The following is a 24222-nucleotide window of genomic DNA, read 5'->3' on the forward strand; positions in this document are numbered from 1 at the left end:
AAAAAAAAATAAGGTTCAAGTTCACATAACATCAGCTATCAAGCAAGTATTATTGGATCTGAATGAAACAGATCACCGAAGACAGCAAAAAAAATGGCACAAATGTCACTTTAAGCTTCTGTGATTTCAGAATTGACATTAAGGATATGAATAAAAACACATCGGATCCAAACACAAATCATAAAGAAACAAATATGAAAACTCACGAATACACACAAGCAACGTAACTTGAAAAAGAGGAGGAGGAGGATTTTGTTGATGGGGCACACGCACACACAACATTCACATACAAAGGAACTGGATTTCCTTATATGATACTTCACTATCACATCTAATTAGATTATAGGGGAAAGCCATCAAAGCATCATTGAGTTCTGTTCACCATTTTCATCGACATTCCATAAGTGAGATTTCAAGATATAGATTTAACATATGTAAATTATGGTCTAACAGAGATAAAATAGTTTGGAGCAAAAGGCTACCTTTGTAACCCAGAACAGTTGCACACCTACAGCACAATTGACAAGATCCCTCTTCATCCTAGCGTTCTGCACCAACTGCTTAACACCAATGTAGACTCCTCCTATGACAACAAAGGTCAATGCATAGTTGCCCATCATCTTGAAAGTTCTTATGAGGCCTGGACGAGCAACGTTTCTCTCAACACGAGGAACATGATTCCAGGTGGCAACAACAGTACCCAGAGGGTGCCAGAAATTAAACCAGTTGTTGCACCCTTAATAGTTTTCATCAATGCAGAGTTGTAGGCAGCATACTCCTTATGAGAATCATGTTTTATTCTCTGACCTCTGAAATCAATCAATGCAGAGGTGAATGCCAATGCTGACCCAGCCTGAATTGCGGTTTTGATGCTCCCTTACAGGAAGAAGTGTTCAAATGAGTGTAATCAATTCAGTATTGGTGAAAAAAAAATCATTTAAATAAAAGAGAATTAATTCATTTAAAAAAATTCAGTGTTTATATGCCTTAATTTCAGATATTTATATTTTTAACCTTATTTTATAAATAAAGGAGAATTAATTTATTTGTCTCCAATTTTTATTTAATTAGCATTTAATTGAAACTAATTTATAAATTTGTAATTGAAAAGGTATTTTAAAAATGGATATTTTATATTTAATTTAATATAATATCTCTTAATTTTATTAAAATTTAACAAAATTTTAATTTGCCTAAAAATTCCTAATTTCATATTTGTCCCAAATTAAACCCTAATTCTCCTTTGTATCTAACCCTAGCCGCCATTTGTCCTTCCCCTATTACACCCACGGCAGAGGAAAACAAAAGAAAATAAGGAAAGAAAGAAAAAAAGGAGAGAAGAGAAGAGGGAGCCGGCGCGATGGGTGTCACTGCCACCGCCGCCGCCGCTGCTAATCGAGAGAAGGGGAGATCCAAGAGAGAGAGAGAGAGCGTTGGTGGGAGAGGAAGACCGCTGCCACAGCTGCCGCCGTTCGTCCTCCAGCTCGTCGCCACCATCGCGGATTGCCACTGACCTCGCGCCCGTCGCTGCCGACCACGAGCCAGAGGAGAAGAAGAACGATGCTATTACGCCGTTCCTCGCTGCAGATGAAGCTCGCCGCCGCAGCTGTTACTATTCGCGCCGTCGTCGTCGCCGAAGGGAGCCATCGTCGCTGTCATCGGAACAGAGGGCGAGAGAGAGACAGAGAGCTCGCGGTGGGGGAAAGGATAGGCGCCGCCGTGCTGCGTGAAGCTACCGCCGCCGTTCCTGCTGCCGTCCAGCCTCAGTTAGCACCGCCGAAGCTCCTGCCATCACCGTCGTTGAGGAAGCTCACCGGAGTTGCTGGAGGCTACCGCCGCTCTACCTGGTTCTGTTTTGAGTCGCGCAACCGTGTCCGTGGCCGCCGGAGACCGTATCTGAAGCCTCTGTCTTATTGGGTTTTGGTTGTTGCAAGTTACTCGGCTATACGCTGTTGTCGGAACCAGGCCAGATTTACCGGTAACTGCTTCCTCCTTTCTTGAATCTGTTCTATTTCTATTTTGCTCCGCTATTCTGATTTTATTGATATCCCTGCTGCCTTACCAATCGGAATAGTGTTACTGCCATCAGGACAGATGCATAGGTCCTGATTATGTTCTTTGCTGCTCCATCGTTGTGTTTTCTATAGCTGCAGTAAGTTATTTTAACCTTGATATCCTTACTGCTATTATTTTGCTATGAATTATTGAGAATTTCGTGATATTGACGTTCTAGGTCGAGTTTCGGTAATTGCATGGTTGGAGTAAAAGTTGTTGTGAAAGTAAACGGAACTGCGGTTGCAGCTGCCGCTGAATGCGAGCCGAAAGAAAAAGAGTTTATATCTCGTAGTTAGATCGCAATCGAGGTAGGGATTTTTCTTAAAATCTAATTTATATTACAGAGTTGTGTGATTATATTTGTCTTGTGGATGTGATTGCTTGTTGGACTGAATTATTGGGTGTTTGATTGTTTGAGTGAAGTATGGTTGTTGATAAGAAATGGATTTGGAAAAGTCATTTACTTGATTATTATAAAAAGTGGTTTTTCTTGAATTGAAGTTAAAGGGGTTTGATTTTGACTTTATAAATAATTTTGGAAAGTGATTGCGATTTGGAATTGGTTGAGAAAGGATTTGAGAAATGTCTGAAACAATTCAAAGGAATTTGAATGAAATTGAGAATTTGAGTTGAAACATGAAGGTATCTGGTGAAGAAGAAGGTAGGGGAAGAAGCGGAGGATAATGGCCAGGAGGAAGAAGGCAACAAGTAGTTAAAATTAGGGTTTAGTTCTCAAATTTTATATGGGGAGAATTTTAAAATATCAAAAGATTTGTATCTTTTGATGTAATTTTTAATAAATTTAAATAAATTAAATATAAACCATTAGATCGTTTATCAATTTAATCTAATGCTTTAAATTAAATGGTACATCAGATAAACTCAAAAGACTTGAGATGATTTTAGACAGACCACTTTTTATCTATCAATTATATTTGGGTATAATAATATAAAAGTACTTTTTTGTTTATTTATTACATGAAAAACATCTTTTTTTTAAGGAAAAAAGATCTTTTAAAAAAAAGATGTAAATTACAGTTTTTCAAAAAAGATGTTTTTTTATTTTTTCTAATGCTTTTACTTTTACTACTAGAAATTTGCCAAATACGCCAAAAAATAAAAAAATCTTTTTTAATAAAAAAAAGATATTTTTTTTAACAAAATAATGGCGTCCAAACAAGCACATAATCTTATATAACTACTAGTTATGGGCCACACACCTCAAACCTATTAAGCATAAATTCTACGTGTACATGATAATGATTTAGATATAGTTATCTTGGTGTGAACCTGTTAATTGATAAATATTAAATAATTTGATATGTTTAATTAAATTGTTATTTAATAATTTTAAATTATTAATTTTACTATAAATATATACAACTGCATATAAATTTTTATTATATGTATATACAAAATTAAAAATTAAATCAGTCATCAATTATTTATATATAAATAAATATATTATTTAATTTATTTATTTTTAAAATCTATTTTATATTGTTAAATGTATTTTATACATAACTTATTTAGCGATTGATTTTTATATTAATATAACGTGAATGTTATTATTATTATTATTATTATTATTATTATTATTATTATTGATAAATAGTTACTTGTATGTTTTACTAAAATTTTTGTATAAACATAATAAATTTGGGCTTGAAGTAATAATGGATCAATTTGGTCCAAGTAACATAATAATCAATTCAACCATACTCATCATATGCTCTTTCACCACAGCTGAAATATTAAACCAATTGGGCTTGGATCACAATTTCTGACTCAAATATCATAACCATGTTTTCAGCTAACATAATCACAACATCAAAGCTGAATATTCATGTTACAATTGGACTTGTACCAGAATTCTTTTATTTTCAGTCCAAACATACCTGCATAGCAGAAATATTAATTTATTAACATATGTGAATTAATATTTTTGCTATTTATCAAAGTAATAATATTTAGTCATCACAAATATTAGTTTGGAGTTTTCCAAACTCATCAATCTCCCATTTGATGACAAACATTATTAAAATTGAAATGAAAAGAAATCTAAAGATTTGAGTATGAATACTCCCTTTGAAGATTGAATTTCTTCCCCTTTCTAAATGTCACATGGCTCCCCCTTGATGTATGCTATTTTACCAAGGAAAGCACAAACCTGTAACATTTTAATCAAGCTTCAAATAACAATGTTATTAGCATATTACATGATGCTAAATGCTTGATTTATGAGCAGATTTACATTGATAATAAAAAAACTCATATTTTTTTGGTGACTCATAAAAAAAAAAAAAAAAAAAAAACTCATTTGATATCATAAACTGATTTTCTACTCAATCTTTCATAATCAATCAAAGATTTATTTTTGAAGGAAGACATGCTGTTCAAATTGGTTAAAAAAATATTTTCCAACAAATCAGAGTAATCATAGTCATGGTAGGAAACATATTTTTCAAACATGATATAGTCTTTTCAAACACAACAACTTTCATCCTTAAACATTAAAGGAACTGCCAAAAATAAATCCAACATCAATCAATTTATCAAGGTAAGCCAAAAGTATTACAAACACAGTAAGCACATATTTTACCAAAATAAACCTCAAATAATGGCAGCAATCAGAATGTATTATCAAAAATATTTATATTAAAAAGCAATAATCAAATAAACATATATATTTATATATTAATTTATACATTTTTCAATTAAATAATTAATCACTAAATTAATTAAATATGTCATAATAAAATAATCGATTAAATATATAATAAATGCATAATCAAACTTATTTATACTAATATAATAAACTTTTGTATAAAATGTCAAATACTTATTAATAGCATGATTGAATAAATTATTATATTTTATCCCCCTTCAGTAAGTAGTGACTATATTGGATAACAAATTATTGGCCATCTAACATAACTCTAAAAATAATCCATGAACATATTCGATGACTTCAGCTACCAAATTAACTGGTTACCACATTTTTTCAATAATTAGTTAAAGAATTGTTAAATCATAAATGTCACACCAGTTTCTGAATTTGTGTCCTAGTCCTTACCATTAATTAAAGCACTTGTAAAGTTGTAATTGATATGATACCATGATGTTGCTTGCCTATATATATGTGTGTAGTGTGGTTATTATATACGTGCAGAACAATACCTAATTTATATATGGCATCGCCACTGTTAATGAAAATGATGATTTTAGCTTTCTTCTTCTTCCTCATGGTTTTATCATCAATGTCATTACCCCTTCCTCCACCATCACCGTCACTAAGTGATGGCTTGTCCCTCGAGCTCATCCCACCACATTTCCCAAAATCTCCATTTTATCATTCTAACCTGGTAAATCCCTTGATTTCCCCATATAAACAAGACGTGGTAGTAAAGATTGGTATTGGTACCATCGATATCGAGGGTGATGTCGCTTACAAATCTTATCTATTAGCATTGGACACTGGATCCGACTTAATATGGATTCAATGTGAGGAATGCAAGATTCAAGATGAAAACCATAGGTGCTATCCTCAGAAAGAAGAACCGTTTCCGGATAGCAAGTCAAGAACTTACCAACCTCTGCCTTCAAGTCACCCCCTCTGCAAACCCAGTCGCTCCGACGAAAAAGGCCACTGCATATACACGGTGAAGTACAAAACTGGATCCATCAAAAGCACAGGCGTGCTTTCCAGTGAGACCTTCAGATTCCCCTCTACTTCGTCACCAAGTGGTACGGAGGCGGTGAAAGGGATTGTCTTCGGGTGCGGTTATAAGAACTATGACGATGACGGTAATGCTGGTGATGCTGATAGCAGGGATTTTTGGCATGAGCCCTGGTCCCCTTTCTTTTCTAAGCCAATATAAAGCAAAGAAATTTTCATACTGCATGGTTCTGCGCCATGTGAAACCCTCCTCCAACCTACCTGAGGTTTGCCTCAGAAGTGAAGCCGTTAACAAGGTTCCAGACGGTGGATCTTTTTGATCTTTTTGACTAAGGCAACTAAAAATCACTTTGTTTTGCAGCTGGAAGACCTTGGAGTAAACGGCAAGAGGCTTCGGATTGATCGGAGGAGGCTTGGAAATCAGCAGTTAGTTGTTGACTCTGGCTCCACTGATTCACTTATGCTGAACGGTGCCCATGAAAAACTTGTGAGTAAATTAGATAGCATTCTAATTACCGCAACTGGGGACTTTGAAAAGGATGTCGTAACCTTTAAAGACAAAATTTGTTATAAGAGGATGAGGAAGCCACAAGGATTTACTGCCAACATACCAAGTGTCAATTACTACTTCAAAGGAGGTGCTCATCTCGATTTACCTCCTCAAAATGTTTTTGAACAGAAACTAAAACGGGACACAGAATGGTTCTGTTTCAATATTGTCCCAGACCAGCAAGTGAATCTCTTGGGTGCCTACCAACAAGCTGACTTTAAGTTCATTTTTGATACCAAGAAAAATACGCTGCAGTTTGGTCCAGAGAATTGTGCTCAAAACAGTTAATTAAATCAAATAAGCTGACTTTATGTATATGCTCCAGCTTTACCACTAATTAATAAATAAATCCAATCTTATATATATATATATATATATTGCATTGCATTATTTCTAGCTAGCAACTTAAGTGTTACTTGATATATCATCATCCCTCTTCAATCGCTCACTCATATCTCAACTTATATTGAGACTATACATCCTCCGTTTGTGTCTTGTTTCATCGTTGAATTTTCACTAGACGCAGCCTTTTTTTTTCTTTCAAATATAAGAAAAATTGAATTTCAACTATGCTATTTGAAATAACAAAAGAGCTTCTATTGTTCCCTTCCACACCAATAATAACAATGCCAACAAAATCTTCTTCCACCTTGATCTTGATCGACGCAAATACATGTCTTCTACTATTATACACTCTTGTAATGGTCTGTTACTATGTAATGTTACACCCACACCCCAACCGGATTCAACAACTTTAGACTTACGAGTAGGATTCCACTTTCGCATATACAGCCCAGCCATCAGCAATGACCACTGCGTTTATCTAGATTACCCCGTTGGCGATGTAGATTCCCCATACGATGATGATTTCTACATATTTGACCCTTTAGACTTGAAGGCTTATCTTGTTTTCGAACCTCTAAAACAACCTCTTTCTTACAAAGTTATTTTATTTGGTGAAATGGAAGCTCCGTTTGGACATTATTATAGTCGTCTCAATCAACTCAAACCCCGAATTGGGATTCGTTTGTATTCCTCAGAGACGTCTTGTTGGAGTAGTGTTGTTTGCAATCTTCCTAATGATTTACGTGTCCCAGAGGGAGTTTATTGCAATGGTGCTGTTCATTGGTTTCGTTTAGATGATGACAATTCCGTTTATTTCGATGTCAATCGGCTTTGCTTTGATAAATTGCCTGCAGTCCCTGCATGTGTTGACTCAAATTCAGAGCTCTTGGGTGTTAAGTATTTAGGAGAATGTAAAGGGAGGATGCACTTGATTCTATCTGATAGTTTGGAGTTTGATATTTGGGAATTAGAGGAAGATTACTCTTCATGGGTTGCCAGATACCGTGTCAATCTTAATCGCATGCATGATGGGGAAAATCGGCCTTGTGCTGGAATCTTTCAAGTAATCCATTTTGTGTGTTAAGTTTTGTTCTTCGCCAAGAAGAAGAGGAGGAGGATTCCATGCTTGTGTTGTTCCAAGATGGTAAAATAATGTCTTATAGCCTAAAAAATTATGGTTTGAGGGTTCTTTGTAAATTAGATAGAGTGCCTAGATCTGTTCATCACTACTTTGAGACTCTGTTATCTATTGGAAATTAATAGAGTTCGATGTAGAGCAAGTGCATTATTAGTTCATCCAACATTGGAGCAGTGATAGATGTAAAACTTCTTCTGTATGTTCTTCAAATAATAAAAAAATAATTTTAAGGTGGTTTTTGTTCTATTCTTTAAATGTAGAAATAACACTACACTAAATACATATGCTTGTTTAATGAATAATGGCTAGATTTAATTCATGCGTTGCTAGGAATTGGAAAAGTATCATTTTACACGAAGAACCAATTTTTGGTTTATGAAAAACACTATGCACTGTTATTTCAAATAGCATAGTTGAAATTCAATTTTTCTTATATTTGAAAGAAAAAAAAGGCTGCGTCTAGTGAAAATTCAACGATGAAACAAGACACAAACGGAGGATGTATAGTCGTCAATATAAGTTGAGACATGAGTGAGCGATTGAAGAGGGATGATGATATATCAAGTAACACTTAAGTTGCTAGCTAGAAATAATGCAATGCAATAATGCTGTCACATATATATATATATATATATAAGATTGGATTTCTTTATTAATTAGTGGTAAAACTGGAGCATATACATAAAGTCAGCTTATTTGATTTAATTAACTGTTTTGAGCACAATTCTCTGGACCAAACTGCAGCTTATTTTTCTTGGTATCAAAAATGAACTTAAAAGTCAGCTTGTTGGTAGGCACCCAAGAGATTCATTTGCTGGTCTGGGACAATGTTGAAACAGAACCATTCTGTGTCTCGTTCTAGTTTCTGTTCAAAAACATTTTGAGGAGGTAAATCGAGATGAGCACCTCCTTTGAAGTAGTAATTGACACTTGGTATGTTGGCAGTAAATCCTTGTGGCTTCCTCATCCTCTTATAACAAATTTTGTCTTTAAAGGTTACGACATCCTTTTCAAAGTCCCCAGTTGCGGTAATTAGAATGCTATCTAATTTACTCACAAGTTTTTTATGGGCACCGTTCAGCATAAATGAATCAGTGGAGCCAGAGTCAACAACTAACTACTGATTTCCAAGCCTCCTCCGATCAATCCGAAGCCTCTTGCCGTTTACTCCAAGGTCTTCCAGCTGCAGAACAAAGTGATTTTTAGTTGCCTTAGTCATAAGAAGATCCACCATCTGGAACCTTGTTAACGGCTTCACTTCTGAGGCAAACCTCAAGTAGGTTGGAGGAGGGTTTTTCACATGGCGCGGAACCATGCAGTATGAAAATTTCTTTGCTTTATATTGGCTTAGAAACGAAAGGGGACCAGGGCTCATGCCAAAAATGCCTGCTATCTGATAAGCATCACCAGCATTACCGTCATCGTCATAATTCTTATAACCGCACCCGAAGACAATCCCTTTCACCGCCTCCGTACCACTTGGTGACGAAGTAGAGGGGAATCTGAAGGTCTCACTGGAAAGCACGCCTGTGCTGTTGATGGATCCAGTTTTGTACTTCACCGTGTATATGCAGTGGCCTTTTTCGTCGGAGCGACTGGGTTTGCAGAGGGGGTGACTTGAAGGCAGAGGTTGGTAGGTTCTTGACTTGCTATCCGGAAACGGTTCTTCTTTCTGAGGATAGCACCTATGGTTTTCATCTTGAATCTTGCATTCCTCACACTGAATCCATATTAAGTCGGATCCAGTGTCCAATGCTAATAGATAAGATTTGTAAGCGACATTACCCTCGATATCGATGGTACCAATACCAATCTTTACTACCACGTCTTGTTTATATGGGGAAACCAAGGGATTTACAAGGTTAGAATGATAAAATGGAGATTTTGGGGAATGGGGTGGGATGAGCTCGAGGGACAAGCCATCACTTAGTGACGGTGGTCGTGGAGGAAGGGGTGGTGACATTCATGATAAAATCATGAGGAAGAGGAAGAAAGCTAAAATCATCATTTTCATTAACAGTGGCGATGCCATATATAAATTAGGTATTGTTCTGCACGTATATAATAACCACACTACACATATATATATAGGCAAGCAACATCATGGTATCATATCAATTACAACTTTACAAGTGCTTTAAGGTAACGTTTGGTGGAGAGACAGAGACGGAAAGACTGAGACTGAGAGACAAAGACTAAGAGATAGAGATTGAAATAAATCTCAGTATTCTGTTTGGTGCAAAGTGAGAGACAGAAATTGAAACAAGAATGAAACTCTAATTTAATTTATACAAAGGGTAAAATTGGAATTAATTAATTGAAATGAGTATATTTTTGGTATAAAATGTTATTAAAGTTTCAATCTCTATTTCTAAAAATTTTAGTCCCTGTGTCCCTACTTTTTAGAGGTACTGAAATACTGAAATTTTAGAAACAGAAACAGAAATTTTAGTACCAATCTCTGAACCAACAAACATGATACTGAGTCTCAATCTCTCAATCTCTGTCCCAATACTTCAAAACAAACGCTACCTAATTAATGGTAAGGACTAGGACACAAATTCAAAAACTGGTGTGACATTTATGATTTAACAATTCTTTAGCTAATTATTGAAAAAATGTGGTAACCAGCTAATTTGGTAGCTGAAGTCATCTAATATGTTCATGGATTATTTTTAGAGTTATGTTAGATGGCCAATAATTTGTTAGCCAATATAGTCACTACTTACTGAAGGGGGATAAAATATAATAATTTATTCAATCATGCTATTAATAAGTATTTGACATTTCATACAAAAGTTTATTATATTAGTATAAATAAGTTTGATTATGCATTTATTATATATTTAATCGATTATTTTATTATGATATATTTAATTAATTTAGTGATTAATTATTTAATTGAAAAATGTATAAATTAATATATGAATATATATGTTTATTTGATTATTGCTTTTTAATATAAATATTTTTTATAATGCATTCTGATTGCTGCCATTATTTGAGGTTTATCTTGGTAAAATATGTGCTTACTGTGTTTGTAATACTTTTGGTTTACCTTGATAAATTGATTGATGTTGGATTTATTTTTGGCAGTTCCTTTAATGTTTAAGGATGAAAGTTGCTGTGTTTGGAAAGACTATATCATGTTTGAAAAATATGTTTCCTATCATGACTATGATTGCTCTGATTTGTTGGAAAATATTTTTTTAACCAATTTGAACAGCATGTCTTCCTTCAAAAATAAATCTTTGATTGATTATGAAAGATTGAGTAGAAAATCAGTTTATGATATCAAATGAGTTTTTTTATTATCAATGTAAATCTGTTCATAAATCAAGCATTTAGCATCATGTAATATGTTAAATAACATTGTTACTTGAAACTTTGATTAAAATGTTACAGGTTTGTGTTTTCCTTGGTAAAATAGCATACATCAAGGGGGAGCCATGTGACATTTAGAAAGGGGGAGAAATTCAATCTTTAAAGGGAGTACTCATACTCAAATCTTTAGATTTCTTTCCATTTTAATTTTAATAATGTTTGTCATCAATGGGGAGATTGATGAGTTTGAAAAACTCCAAGCTAATATTTGTGATGACTAAATATTATTACTTTGATAAATAGCAAAAATATTAATTCATATATGTTAATAAATTAATATTTCTGCTATGCAGATATGTTTGGACTGAAAATAAAAGAATTCTGGTGCAAGTCCAATTGTAACATGAATATTCAGCTTTGATGTTGTGATTATGTTGGCTGAAAACATGGTTATGATATTTGGGTCAGAAATTGTGATCCAAGTCCAATTGGTTTAATATTTCAGCTATGGTGAAAGAACATATGATGAGTATGGCTGAATTGATTATTATGTTACTTGGGCCAAATTGATCCATTATTACTTCAAGCCCAAATTTATTATGTTTATACAAAAATTTTAGTAAAGCATACAAGCAACTATTTATCAATAATAATAATAATAATAATAATAATAATAATAATAACATTCACGTTATATTAATATAAAAATCAATCACTAAATAAGTTATGTATAAAATACATTTAACAATATAAAATAGATTTTAAAAATAAATAAATTAAATAATATATTTATTTATATATAAATAATTGATGACTGATTTAATTTTTAATTTTGTATATACATATAATAAAAACTTATATGCAGTTGTATATATTTATAGTAAAATTAATAATTTAAAATTATTAAGTAACAATTTAATTAAACATATCAAATTATTTAATAATTATCAATTAACATATTCACACCAAGATAACTATATCTAAATTATTATCATGTACACATAGAATTTATGCTTAATAGGCTTGAGGTGTGTGGCCCATAACTAGTAGTTATATAAGATTAAACATATTATAAAAACAAAAAACTAAAATCGTTCACGCCTCTGAAGATTTCTGAAATCTTCTTCTCTGCTCTTGCTATCCTCTCTCTCTCTGCTCGATCTCTATCAATCTTTCTCACTGTGCGTCGGACGCAAGATCTCTCCCTCTCTCCTCTCTTGTCTCGCAATCGAGCTCATCGCCGGTGTTTCAACGTCTCGCGGCCTTCCCTGGGCTCCTCCTCTCCGGCGACAGAAGCATTCGTCAGATCGTCGTCGCCCGTCGTCTTCTGGTTTCAAGTATTCGCCGTCGCGAGTCGCCGTGGATCATGGACCGGCGTAGGGTCGTCACTTGCTTCGTCGCTCGTCCTCTTCTGGGCTGGGGTCCTCTTCGTCACCCAGTCGCCTTTGGTAAGTCCATACATCATCACTTCCCCTGTTCTCCCTTTCCCAGATTGCCTTCTCCCTGTATTTTGAGATGATGTTGAATTGGTAATGAATTAATTTGTTAGTAATTGAATCTTGAATTTGTTGCTGTCTTGCTGAATAATCACCGAGTTTAATTTTTTTTTTCTTTGCTAAAAATCATCAGAGTTGAATTTATTACTGATTATCATCGAACCTTGAATTTGTTGCTGGCTTGCTCAAACACCCCCTATTATCTTTTCTATGCACTACTTGGGTATGTTACAGTTTTCATATGACCGGGCTTACAATTTGTTGCTGTCTTGCTCAAACACCCCCTATTATATTTATCTCTACAGTCTTCATATTGTACATTGCTTCATGATTTCAGTTTGTTTTTGCATGATATATTTCAACTGATAGCTTGTTTCCCCTGAATGAATTAAAATAAAGGTGAATCACTAGTTCCCTTAATCACTTAGGTGACACCTTTGAGAAGGCTTTTGAGGTAACTTCTCTGTCTTATATGTTTCCACCTTGGAATTGGTTTATGTCCACAGTTCATAACAAGTTACATGGCTTTGTTTGAATTAGTTGGGAAATATTTCTTCCACGCTTGAAACATCAAACCTGATCTATGTCTATTAATGATGTTTTATTATAGGGTAACAATGTAGTAACATCTTGCTTTTAGAAAAAAACAGAATTGTTAACTAGCTGAGACACATAGTTAACTACTAATTTGATTCTTCATTATCTGGTGTATGGGAATTGTATCATTTCAAGTATTGAAACAACATAACATTGTTCATCTCATTGCTGCTTCTCAAATTTCTTCAGGAAGGTCGAATGATCGTGGAGAGCAAGACAGCAGAACTGAAGACTCAAATCCGGCTTAAAGGAAGTCACGAGGACAATGAATCACAACTCAAGGCATCTCGAGAAGTATTGCCAACTATGTAATCGTGTGTTCTTGCCTCACTAATTTTTTTGACATAGTATTATGTAATTAAATACATCTATAAATTATTTTTATAGACAATATATCAAGATTAATTTTTTTAATTACTAAAGTGAAAAGATCAATATGTATTACGCGGCATATATTCGAGTCAGTTCACGAGCTAATGAGCTGAGTTTATTCAAGCTCAAGTTCGACTCATTTAATTTATGAGTTTAAATTTAATCTCAAGTTCGGCTTACTAGCTCACGATTTTAACTTATCGAACTATTAATGAGTCGAACTCGAGTTGACTCCTGAGCTGGTTTGATTCACTTCTAACCTTAGTGATGAGAAGAGAAATTTTTTTTTTATGGCGGTAATAATAGTTGTTTCAGTATGAAAATATGAGATGGCTGAAAGAGAAAAAAAAAAAAGATAAAATTATAATTTCGCAATAAAATTATTTTAAAATATTTAAATATAAAATATGATTATTATATAATTAATAAATAATTTAAATTCTAGCCATCAATTCAAATTTTCAATGGTTATAATTTATAAAAAAATTTAGTTCATGAAAAATCAAAATATTCTTTTTTTTCTTCATTAAAGAAGGCTCCATAAAATTATTATCTTATTAAGTAGTGTATACAAAGAAAAATAAAAAAGTATTAAAATACCATTAACTATAATTAAGTAAAATGAAATAAATATATTAAGTTTCATATCGATTATATATAATGTAAGAATCATATAGAAGCATATTAAGTTTCATATATAATATTAAAATTCTCCTAAAACTCTAAGCAATCAGAATCTTATAGGATTCATCCAGTATAATGCAATACAAGTTTGGTTGGAGGGGAAAAAATAAGTGAAATTTTTTATTTATAATACACTATTTAAAAAGAATATCTTATTGTGTTAGTAATTTTTTATGTGTAGATTTAAAAAGTAAAAATATTTAAATTTATTTTTATTTTTATGAGTTAAAATTTTTTATAATCGAATATTAAACTCACTCTAAAATTTTAATTTAATATAAAATTTATCATTTTTTTTCTTTAAACTTAGATTTTATCTTTTATTATTTTATCATTTATAAATATTAAATGACCTTTTCATATATAAAATACTTTTGTCAAAAAAAAATGAAATTATAAATTTATATTTTAGTATCATCTTAATTATTTTTATTGATTGTCCAATTCTAATATTAATATAAAAAAATATTGCATCCATAAATGAAATATATTCTAATAAAAAACTCTTGATTCAATCATAAATAAGCTTTATTAAATTCAAATAAGAGAACAAAAAAAAAGGGATATATCTACCTGAAGAAAATTGTTTGATGTGCTATGCAAATTAAATACACACGTCTTATAGGGTTGGCTTAAAACTTAGCTTGAGCCCAACTACCTTGAGTAAGGGAATGTATTTGCTGCTCTAGTTAGAGAATATTACGGGTGAATGCCATTGCGAATTTGCCACGAAGAGAAGAGCAGAAGAGGAGAGGAGAACTTATTGTATCACGTGATAGAGTTGATGATTGTGATACGATATAATAACGAGATGAGATGAAGGGTGGGGCCAAATGGTGATTTAATAATGCAAGTGGAGTGAATTAAATGTGTGGTCAGGGGGTTGTGTAGGTTATTGGGACCGTCAGGTGTGTACGTCTGCATCATCTTCTCCAACATGCGCGCAACCAGATTCTCTCTTATAGAAAAGGCTTCTGACCACTAAAATTATTGTTTTTCATTTGAATATAATATATTAAGCATTTTTATATTTAGTTTTTACACAATATATTTTAATAAATAATTAATTATTAAATACTGATATAATTGGTATTTTTTACTCTTAAAATAATTATTCTAACTTTTTTTAGGTGTATTCTCTTGTTAATTAAAAATAAACAATAATAATAATTTAGTAATTTTATAATTAAATTTTAATCTTAAGTTACTCAATTAGCGTATAATGATTAATAAAAATAATATGAGCAGGAGACAATAAAAATTTAACCATAATATATTAATAATATAAAAAAAAATTTATATTGGTACTCAAAGTTTTTTTATTTAATCAAAATTTTCTATTTATTAATTTAAATAAGAATACAAAAATATGATCAATTTGTATATTAATCTCATTTTCCTAGTCTGCAAAAGTAATACATTTTATTTTCATTTTTGATGGTTGTAATGAACCACAAATTTCTTTTCATTTTCATATTTTTGTTAATATAACTACAAAAGATTTTACAAATCTAATTTTTGTAGTGTCTAACTATAAAAATAAGACTAAATGCACAAATTAATAAACTTATATTTTGTTATTTAAATAAAAATTATATTACTCAATCACTGATATTTATTTTTGTGTATAGTGTAAATAGTATTAGCTCAAATGACATAACATTATCTATAATTTTATATAAATAAATTATAACTTATATACAAAAAATTATCAATTATATATATATATATATATATATATATAGTTTATGTCTTCTATCTAGTTATTATAAAAAATTTAATTAGATTTATTATTCAATCAATAAAATAAACAAAAATATTATAATTTAGATATGATAAAAATAAAAAAATTACACCTTAACAAATATGAATATTATAATTATGTAACGACTAAATTTTTAGTAGGTCTAAATACTATCAGTTATTAAGCGCTACTTCTGAGTAAATTTATAAAACTCTAGACTTTGTACTATATATACACACAACAATCTGCTATGTTATCAAATTCGTATATGTTAGCAGTTTTATATGTCTTATAGTTTTAGTATTAAAATTCAATTACAGATAATAATAGATAAATTATCACAAAATTTTCAAAATTAATTATGTGAAAAACTAGGTGTTACACTATATATATAAACTTATATATTATTATTAATTAAAGTGATAAAATATAATGTGTATATATAAATATTTATTAATTATTAAAATTTAATCTGACATATTAAAAGCAATAGATTTAATATTGTATGTATTGCCAGATTAATAGAAATAGTTAATTTATTATCTATATTTTTTTAAGTTAAAAAAAATATTTTTAATTATTTAATAAGATGATCCTTAAATAGTCTTTCAAAGTAATGAGAACACTAGTCTCATACTTTTACAAAAGCTATTTGTCCAGTCCTTCAAGTGATAATTAACTCCGTTTAAAAGTTTTCATTTTTGTTGGACCCACATGATAACACTTATCCATATTCTAATGTATATTTGAGCATTTTCAAATTCGGAACGGCACGGAAGAACTCACCGCAAATAAAAGGAGAAGTCTATGAGACAACATCCTTTTCCTTTTCTTACTAATGCGAAACAAAATATTATAAAATCTATTAAAGGTTACTTGGTTCCTTTTCATGCCAATTATATATATAAATATATGCTATTATTTTTTGTTCTAATTTTGCTCCTTCGGAAGAAAGTTTTCTTCTCATACTTAAAAAGGCATCAATCCAGATGTTGATACATAGTCATGTTTAACTTGCAGGATGCTTCGAATGAATATTTGAATACTGAGAATGCTGGTTCTACTGGTTATGTAGAAATCAGTACCATGGCAGCAATTTCTTTTGTTGTGATCGCTTCTTGTTTCTTGCTTATGCTTTACAAATTAATGGCATCCTGGTTTATTGAAGTTCTGGTGGTTCTATTTTGCATTGGTGGTGTTGAGGTGCGTTATTCTTTTCCAGATTTTGTTCCAGTTTATTACGATCACTCCCTCACGCCTCCTTTTCGTGTAGATTAGTATTAGTAATACATTATTGATCATTTCATAGTAACGATTTTCCTTTAAACTTTTAGGTACAAACATTTTTCTAACTGTCCAACTCTTCACAGTTCACATATGTGGCTGATGATTATGTTGATTGCTATCTTCTTTTTTTCATTAGTAAACAAATTATAAAATTGGTATCAGGATCAAATTAATAATTTTAAGAATATAACTCATTTAATCTATGTCATGTGTCAAAAATCTAATATATTATAATCTATTCAACGAATGGACCGTGCCGGGATATACCTAGTTCGCATCAATGTTTTTCATGGAATCCAGACACGTGTGCTTGAAGATACTTTTTATGTAATAGTGTTATGTACATATGTACATAGGATTAAGGAGGGGGCGGGGGCCTAACATGGTGCTTAATGTTGACCACAATAGTGCTTCTTCAAGGTACAATCTCATTTATCCTAATTTGACTAGAAAACAAGCCATTTTTCAATCCACTTGTTTAATCAACTAAATAAAACAGACCAAAATATTATGATAAAGAAAAAAAAAAACAGACAAAGAATAGTAAAATTTTGTCATGCTTGTATATAATAACAAACAAGTGTAATTACCCGTGTCATGCACGTGCCATGCACGTGATAAGATCGAATAAAATATTAAAATGATAATTAAATAAAAACAGAAAAATAGGATTATAAAATTTGTAAAAAATAATAATAAATAAAGTAAACCTCTAATAAAATTTTCATTAAAAATTTAAATTGTAAACAAATTAAAAAATTGGTATCAGGGTCAAATTAATAATTTTAAGAATACATTGGTACTTTAGTTTACTCTATTGAACGAATGGCATCCAACAAAGAAAAAGTGATGTTTCACCTAAGAAGGGTTAAGCTTTTGGTTGTACATCATGTGATTTCCATTTAACTGCATTTCTCATACATAATTGCGCTTAGTTGCTTAGTGCTTTATGTAATTTGCCAATTTATTAAATATGGAAGATAAATACAAGTGAGTTTTAGAATAAAAAATGTAGGGAGAGAAAAAATATATATAAGGAGAAAAGAAGAAAGCGTGTGTATTGTGGGTAGGAAATGGAAAGATGTGGAGAATGAAAAAGAGCATAAGGGGATGTATATCATGCATCCTGCCATGCGGGGCACTGGACGTGATACGAATAGTTCACTCTAATAGCAGAGTTGAAGAGATCACCACTCGCACCATCAAGGCTGCTGACGTCATGAGAGCTATCCTAAGCATGTCCTCAGGAACTATTCTTCCCCCAACCTCCTCATCGTTCCTCCCCACGCTGAACTCCGTCGCGGCAACATCTACTTCCTCGTTCCCCTGCCTCCCCCTCCCAACCAACACACTGCAGAAGCAGATCAGAAGCTCTCCATCCCCACTCACACAAGCACTAGCAGACCCCGCCGTCTTACTCTCTGGAGGCCTCATCTCGACACCATTTCTGAGTCTCCGCCGCCATCCTCTCGCCATCTGTCACCGCTCTCATGGTGAAAAAAAAAAGAAAGGAAAAATATTAGTATCTTTTCTATTTAGATAACAATAAAAGGACAAATTTTATTAGCCTTAAAATTGATAGATCAAATTAATCAAAAAGAAAAAATTAGAGGAATAACAAGTGTAATTACCCGTGCCACGCACGTGATAAGATCGAATAAAATATCAAAATGATAATTAAATAAAAACAGAAAAATAGAATTATAAAATTTATAAAAAACAATAATAAATAAAGCAAACCTCTAATAAAATTTTCGTTAAAAATTTAAATTGTAAACAAATTAAAAAATTGGTATCAGGGTCAAATTAATAATTTAAATTGTAATTAAACTCCGTTCAAATACTGTGTATTTTGGCAATTTCAGTACCAAATCCTTAGGCACAGAAGAACTCACATTGAAAAATATCTGAAGCATAGCATCTCAGATTAGAGATAGCCCTACAGTTACCAAGTAATTCAACTAGTGCAAATAAAAGGAGAATTCTATGACACAACAACCTTTTCCTTTTCTTTTTCCTTTTTCTCTTGTTACCCATACTCATGCACTTAGACTAGCCCTGAAATAAAATATTATATATATACGTCTGCATTCCCATTCCCATTCGGCCATTCCCATCCCCTTACTATCGGCCATTCCCATCTCTATATATAGGTCCGCATATTCTTCTCATAAACACAAACTTTCACTTTTACCCATCTTCTTCTCCAACGTAGCTTTAATAATGAAGAGCATAAGGGGATGCATATAATGCATCCTACCATGCGGTGCATTGGACGTGATACGAATAGTTCACTCCAATGGCAGAATTGAAGAGCTCACTGCTCGCACCATCAAGGCTGCTGACGTGATGAGAGCTCATCCTAACCATATCATCAAGAAATATTCTTCATCTAACCTCGTCATCGTTCCTCCCAAGGCTAATCTCCATCGCGGCAACATGTACCTGCTCGTTCCCCTTCCCCCCTCCCCCTCCCAACCAACACGCTGCGACAGTACATCAGCAGCTCTCTACCTCCACTCACACAAGCACCAGCAGCCGTCTTACTCTCTCGAGGCGAGGCCTCGGCACCATCACAGGGAATATAGATGAACTGATAGAAGAACGATAGAAACTGTTCTTCTTAGTTGCGCCTTTCTATATGACATCTTCTGGGTATCAATGCACCACAACCAGAGAGGCTGCTGTTGAGCGGGAGAAGCTATTAAAGGTTACTTGGTTCCTTTTCATGCCAATTATATATATATATATATATATATATATATATATATATATATATATATATATATATATATATAATATATGCTATTATTTTTTGTTCTAATTTTGCTCCTTCGGAAGAAAGTTTCTTCTGATACTTAAAAAGGCATCAATCCAGCTGTTGATACATAGTCATGTTTAACTTGCAGGATGCTTCGGATGAATATTTGAATACTGAGAATGCTGGTTCTACTGGTTATGTAGAAATCAGTACCATGGCAGCAATTTCTTTTGTTGTGATCGCTTCTTGTTTCTTGCTTATGCTTTACAAATTAATGGCATCCTGGTTTATTGAAGTTCTGGTGGTTCTATTTTGCATTGGTGGTGTTGAGGTGCGTTATTCTTTTCCAGACTTTGTTCCAGTTTATTACGATCACTCCCTCACGCCTCCTTTTCGTGTAGATTAGTATTAGTAATACATTATTGATCATTTCATAGTAACGATTTTTCTTTAAACTTTTAGGTACAAACATTTTTCTAACTGTCCAACTCTTCACAGTTCACATATGTGGCTGATGATTATGTTGATTGCTATCTTCTTTTTTCATTAGTAAACAAATTATAAAATTGGTATCAGGGTCAAACTAATAATTTTAAGAATATAACTCATTTAATCTATGTCATGTGTCAAAAATCTAATATATTATAATCTATTCAACGAATGGACCGTGCCGGGATATACCTAGTTTGCATCAATGTTTTTCATGGAATCCAGACACGTGTGCTTGAAGATACTTTTTATGTAATAGTGTTATGTACATATGTACATAGGATTAAGGAGGGCGCGGGGGCCTAACATGGTGCTTAATGTTGGCCACAATAGTGCTTCTTCAAGGTACAATCTCACTTATCCTAATTTGACTAGAAAACAAGCCATTTTTCAATCCACTTGTTTAATCAACTAAATAAAACAGACCAAAATATTATGATAAAGAAAAAAAAAGACAAAGAATAGTAAAATTTTGTCATGCTTGTATATAATAACAAACAAGTGTAATTACCCGTGTCATGCACGTGCCATGCACGTAATAAGATCGAATAAAATATTAAAATGATAATTAAATAAAAACAAAAAAATAGGATTATAAAATTTGTAAAAAATAATAATAAATAAAATAAACCTCTAATAAAATTTTCATTAAAAATTTAAATTGTAAACAAATTAAAAAATTGGTATCAGGGTCAAATTAATAATTTTAAGAATACATTGGTACTTTAGTTTACTCTATTGAACGAATGGCATCCAACAAAGAAAAAGTGATGTTTCACCTAAGAAGGGTTAAGCTTTTGGTTGTACATCATGTGATTTCCATTTAACTGCATTTCTCATACATAATTGTGCTTAGTTGCTTAGTGCTTTATGTAATTTGCCAACTTATTAAATATGGAAGATAAATGCAAGTGAGTTTTAGAATAAAAAATGTAGGGAGAGAAAAAATATATATAAGGAGAAAAGAAGAAAGCGTGTGTATTGTGGGTAAGAAATGGAAAGATGTGGAGAATGAAGAAGAGCATAAGGGGATGTATATCATGCATCCTGCCATGCGGGGCACTGGACGTGATACGAATAGTTCACTCTAATAGCAGAGTTGAAGAGATCACCACTCGCACCATCAAGGCTGCTGACGTCATGAGAGCTATCCTAAGCATGTCCTCAGGAACTATTCTTCCCCCAACCTCCTCATCGTTCCTCCCCACACTGAACTCCGTCGCGGCAACATCTACTTCCTCGTTCCCCTGCCTCCCCCTCCCAACCAACACACTGCAGAAGCAGATCAGAAGCTCTCCATCCCCACTCACACAAGCACTAGCAGACCCCGCCGTCTTACTCTCTGGAGGCCTCATCTCGACACCATTTCTGAGTCTCCGCCGCCATCCTCTCACCATCTGTCACCGCTCCCATGGTGAAAAAAAAAAGAAAGGAAAAATATTAGTATCTTTTCTATTTAGATAACAATAAAAGGACAAATTTTATTAGCCTTAAAATTGATAGATCAAATTAATCAAAAAGAAAAAACTAGAGGAATAACAAGTGTAATTACCCGTGCCATGCAAGTGATAAGATCGAATAAAATATCAAAATGATAATTAAATAAAAACAGAAAAATAGAATTATAAAATTTATAAAAAACAATAATAAATAAAGCAAACCTCTAATAAAATTTTCGTTAAAAATTTAAATTATAAACAAATTAAAAAATTGGTATCAGGGTCAAATTAATAATTTAAATTGTAATTAAACTCCGTTTAAATACTGTGTATTTTGGCAATTTCAGTACCAAATCCTTAGGCACAGAAGAACTCACATTGAAAAATATCTGAAGCATAGCATCTCAGATTAGAGATAGCCCTACAGTTACCAAGTAATTCAACTAGTGCAAATAAAAGGAGAATTCTATGACACAACAACCTTTTCCTTTTCTTTTTCCTTTTTCTCTTGTTACCCATACTCATGCACTTAGACTAGTCCTGAAATAAAATATTATATATATACGTCTGCATTCCCATTCCCATTCCCATTCCCATTCGGCCATTCCCATCCCCTTACTACCGGCCATTCCCATATCTATATATAGGTCCGCATATTCTTCTCATAAACACAAACTTTCACTTTTACCCCATCTTCTTCTCCAACGTAGCTTTAATAATGAAGAGCATAAGGGGATGCATATAATGCATCCTACTATGCGGGGCATTGGACGTGATACGAATAGTTCACTCCAATGGCAGAATTGAAGAGCTCACTGCTCGCACCATCAAGGCTGCTGACGTGATGAGAGCTCATCCTAACCATATCATCAAGAAATATTCTTCATCCAACCTCGTCATCGTTCCTCCCAAGGCTGATCTCCATCGCGGCAACATCTACCTGCTCGTTACCCTCCCTCCCCCTCCCCCTCCCAACCAACACGCTGCGGCAGTACATCAGCAGCTCTCTACCTCCACTCACACAAGCACCAGCAGCTGTCTTACTCTCTCGAGGCGAGGCCTCGGCACCATCACAGGGAATATAGATGAACTGATAGAAGAACGATAGAAACTGTTCTTCTTAGTTGCGCATTTCTATATGACATCTTCTGGGTATCAATGCACCACAACCAGAGAGGCTGCTGTTGAGCGGGAGAAGCTATTAAAGGTTACTTGGTTCCTTTTCATGCCAATTATATATATATATATATATATATATATATATATATATATATATATATATGCTATTATTTTTTGTTCTAATTTTGCTCATTCGGAAGAAAGTTTTCTTCTCATACTTAAAAAGGCATCAATCCAGCTGTTGATACATAGTCATGTTTAACTTGCAGGATGCTTCGGATGAATATTTGAATACTGAGAATGCTGGTTCTACTGGTTATGTAGAAATCAGTACCATGGCAGCAATTTCTTTTGTTGTGATCGCTTCTTGTTTCTTGCTTATGCTTTACAAATTAATGGCATCCTGGTTTATTGAAGTTCTGGTGGTTCTATTTTGCATTGGTGGTGTTGAGGTGCGTTATTCTTTTCCAGACTTTGTTCCAGTTTATTACGATCACTCCCTCACGCCTCCTTTTCGTGTAGATTAGTATTAGTAATCCATTATTGATAATTTCATAGTAACGATTTTCCTTTAAACTTTTAGGTACAAACATTTTTCTAACTGTCCAACTCTTCACAGTTCACATATGTAGCTGATGATTATGTTGATTGCTATCATCTTTTTTTCATTAGTAAACAAATTAAAAAATTGGTATCAGCTTCAAATTAATAATTTTAAGAATATAACTCATTTAATCTATATCATGTGTCAAAAATCTAATATATTATAATCTATTCAACGAATGGATCGTACCGGGATTTTCGCATCAATGTTTTTCATGGAATCCAGACACGTGTGCTTGAAGATACTTTTTATGTAATAGTGTTATGTACATATGTACATAGGATTAAGGAGGGGGCGGGGGCCTAACATGGTACTTAATGTTGGCCACAATAGTGCTTCTTCAAGGTACAATCTCACTTATCCTACTTTGACTAGAAACAAGCCATTTTTCAATCTACTTGTTTAATCAACTAAATAAAACAGACCAAAATATTATGATAAAGAAAAAAAAACAGACAAAGAATAGTAAAATTTTGTCATGCTTGTATATAATAACAAACAAGTGTAATTACTCGTGTCATGCACGTGTCATGCACGTG

The 24222-nt window shown here is 32.8% G+C and overlaps 2 protein-coding genes, 1 long non-coding RNA gene and 2 pseudogenes across 3 annotated transcripts in view; 3 read left to right on the plus strand and 2 right to left on the minus strand.

The window, feature by feature from the left end:
* The window catches only part of LOC148569308 (signal peptide peptidase-like 2), a 46054-nt gene that overhangs the window by 12790 nt on the left and 9042 nt on the right, over positions 1-24222 (minus strand). The gene's annotated exons all lie outside the window — the stretch shown is intronic.
* Positions 1271-6647, plus strand: LOC107635012 (uncharacterized). The gene is made up of 3 exons (XM_088483443.1): positions 1271-1978; positions 2075-2363; positions 6096-6647. The coding sequence occupies exons 1-2, from the start codon at positions 1561-1563 to the stop codon at positions 2107-2109; spliced, it is 453 nt and encodes a 150-aa protein (XP_088339569.1). The 5' UTR covers positions 1271-1560; the 3' UTR covers positions 2110-2363; positions 6096-6647.
* On the plus strand, positions 3619-6647 carry LOC148569309 (aspartic proteinase nepenthesin-1-like; annotated as a pseudogene).
* LOC107635009 (aspartyl protease family protein 2-like) lies at positions 8473-9781 on the minus strand (annotated as a pseudogene).
* On the plus strand, positions 11952-13598 carry LOC148569310 (uncharacterized). The gene is made up of 2 exons (XR_015880756.1): positions 11952-12539; positions 13374-13598. It is a non-coding gene; the product is annotated as an uncharacterized LOC148569310 (long non-coding RNA).

The sequence above is a fragment of the Arachis ipaensis genome, chromosome B4 (assembly GCF_059453495.1).
Source record: "Arachis ipaensis isolate K30076 ecotype BB chromosome B4, ASM5945349v1, whole genome shotgun sequence".
Classification (NCBI taxonomy): domain Eukaryota; kingdom Viridiplantae; phylum Streptophyta; class Magnoliopsida; order Fabales; family Fabaceae; genus Arachis; species Arachis ipaensis.

Coding starts and splice junctions, on each gene's coding strand:
- LOC107635012 (XM_088483443.1), top strand. CDS start 1,561: ATGCTATTACGCCGTTCCTCGCTGCAGATGAAGCTCGCCGCCGCAGCT. Junction 1,979..2,074: donor GAACCAGGCCAGATTTACCG/GTAACTGCTTCC, acceptor CAATCGGAATAG/TGTTACTGCCATCAGGACAG.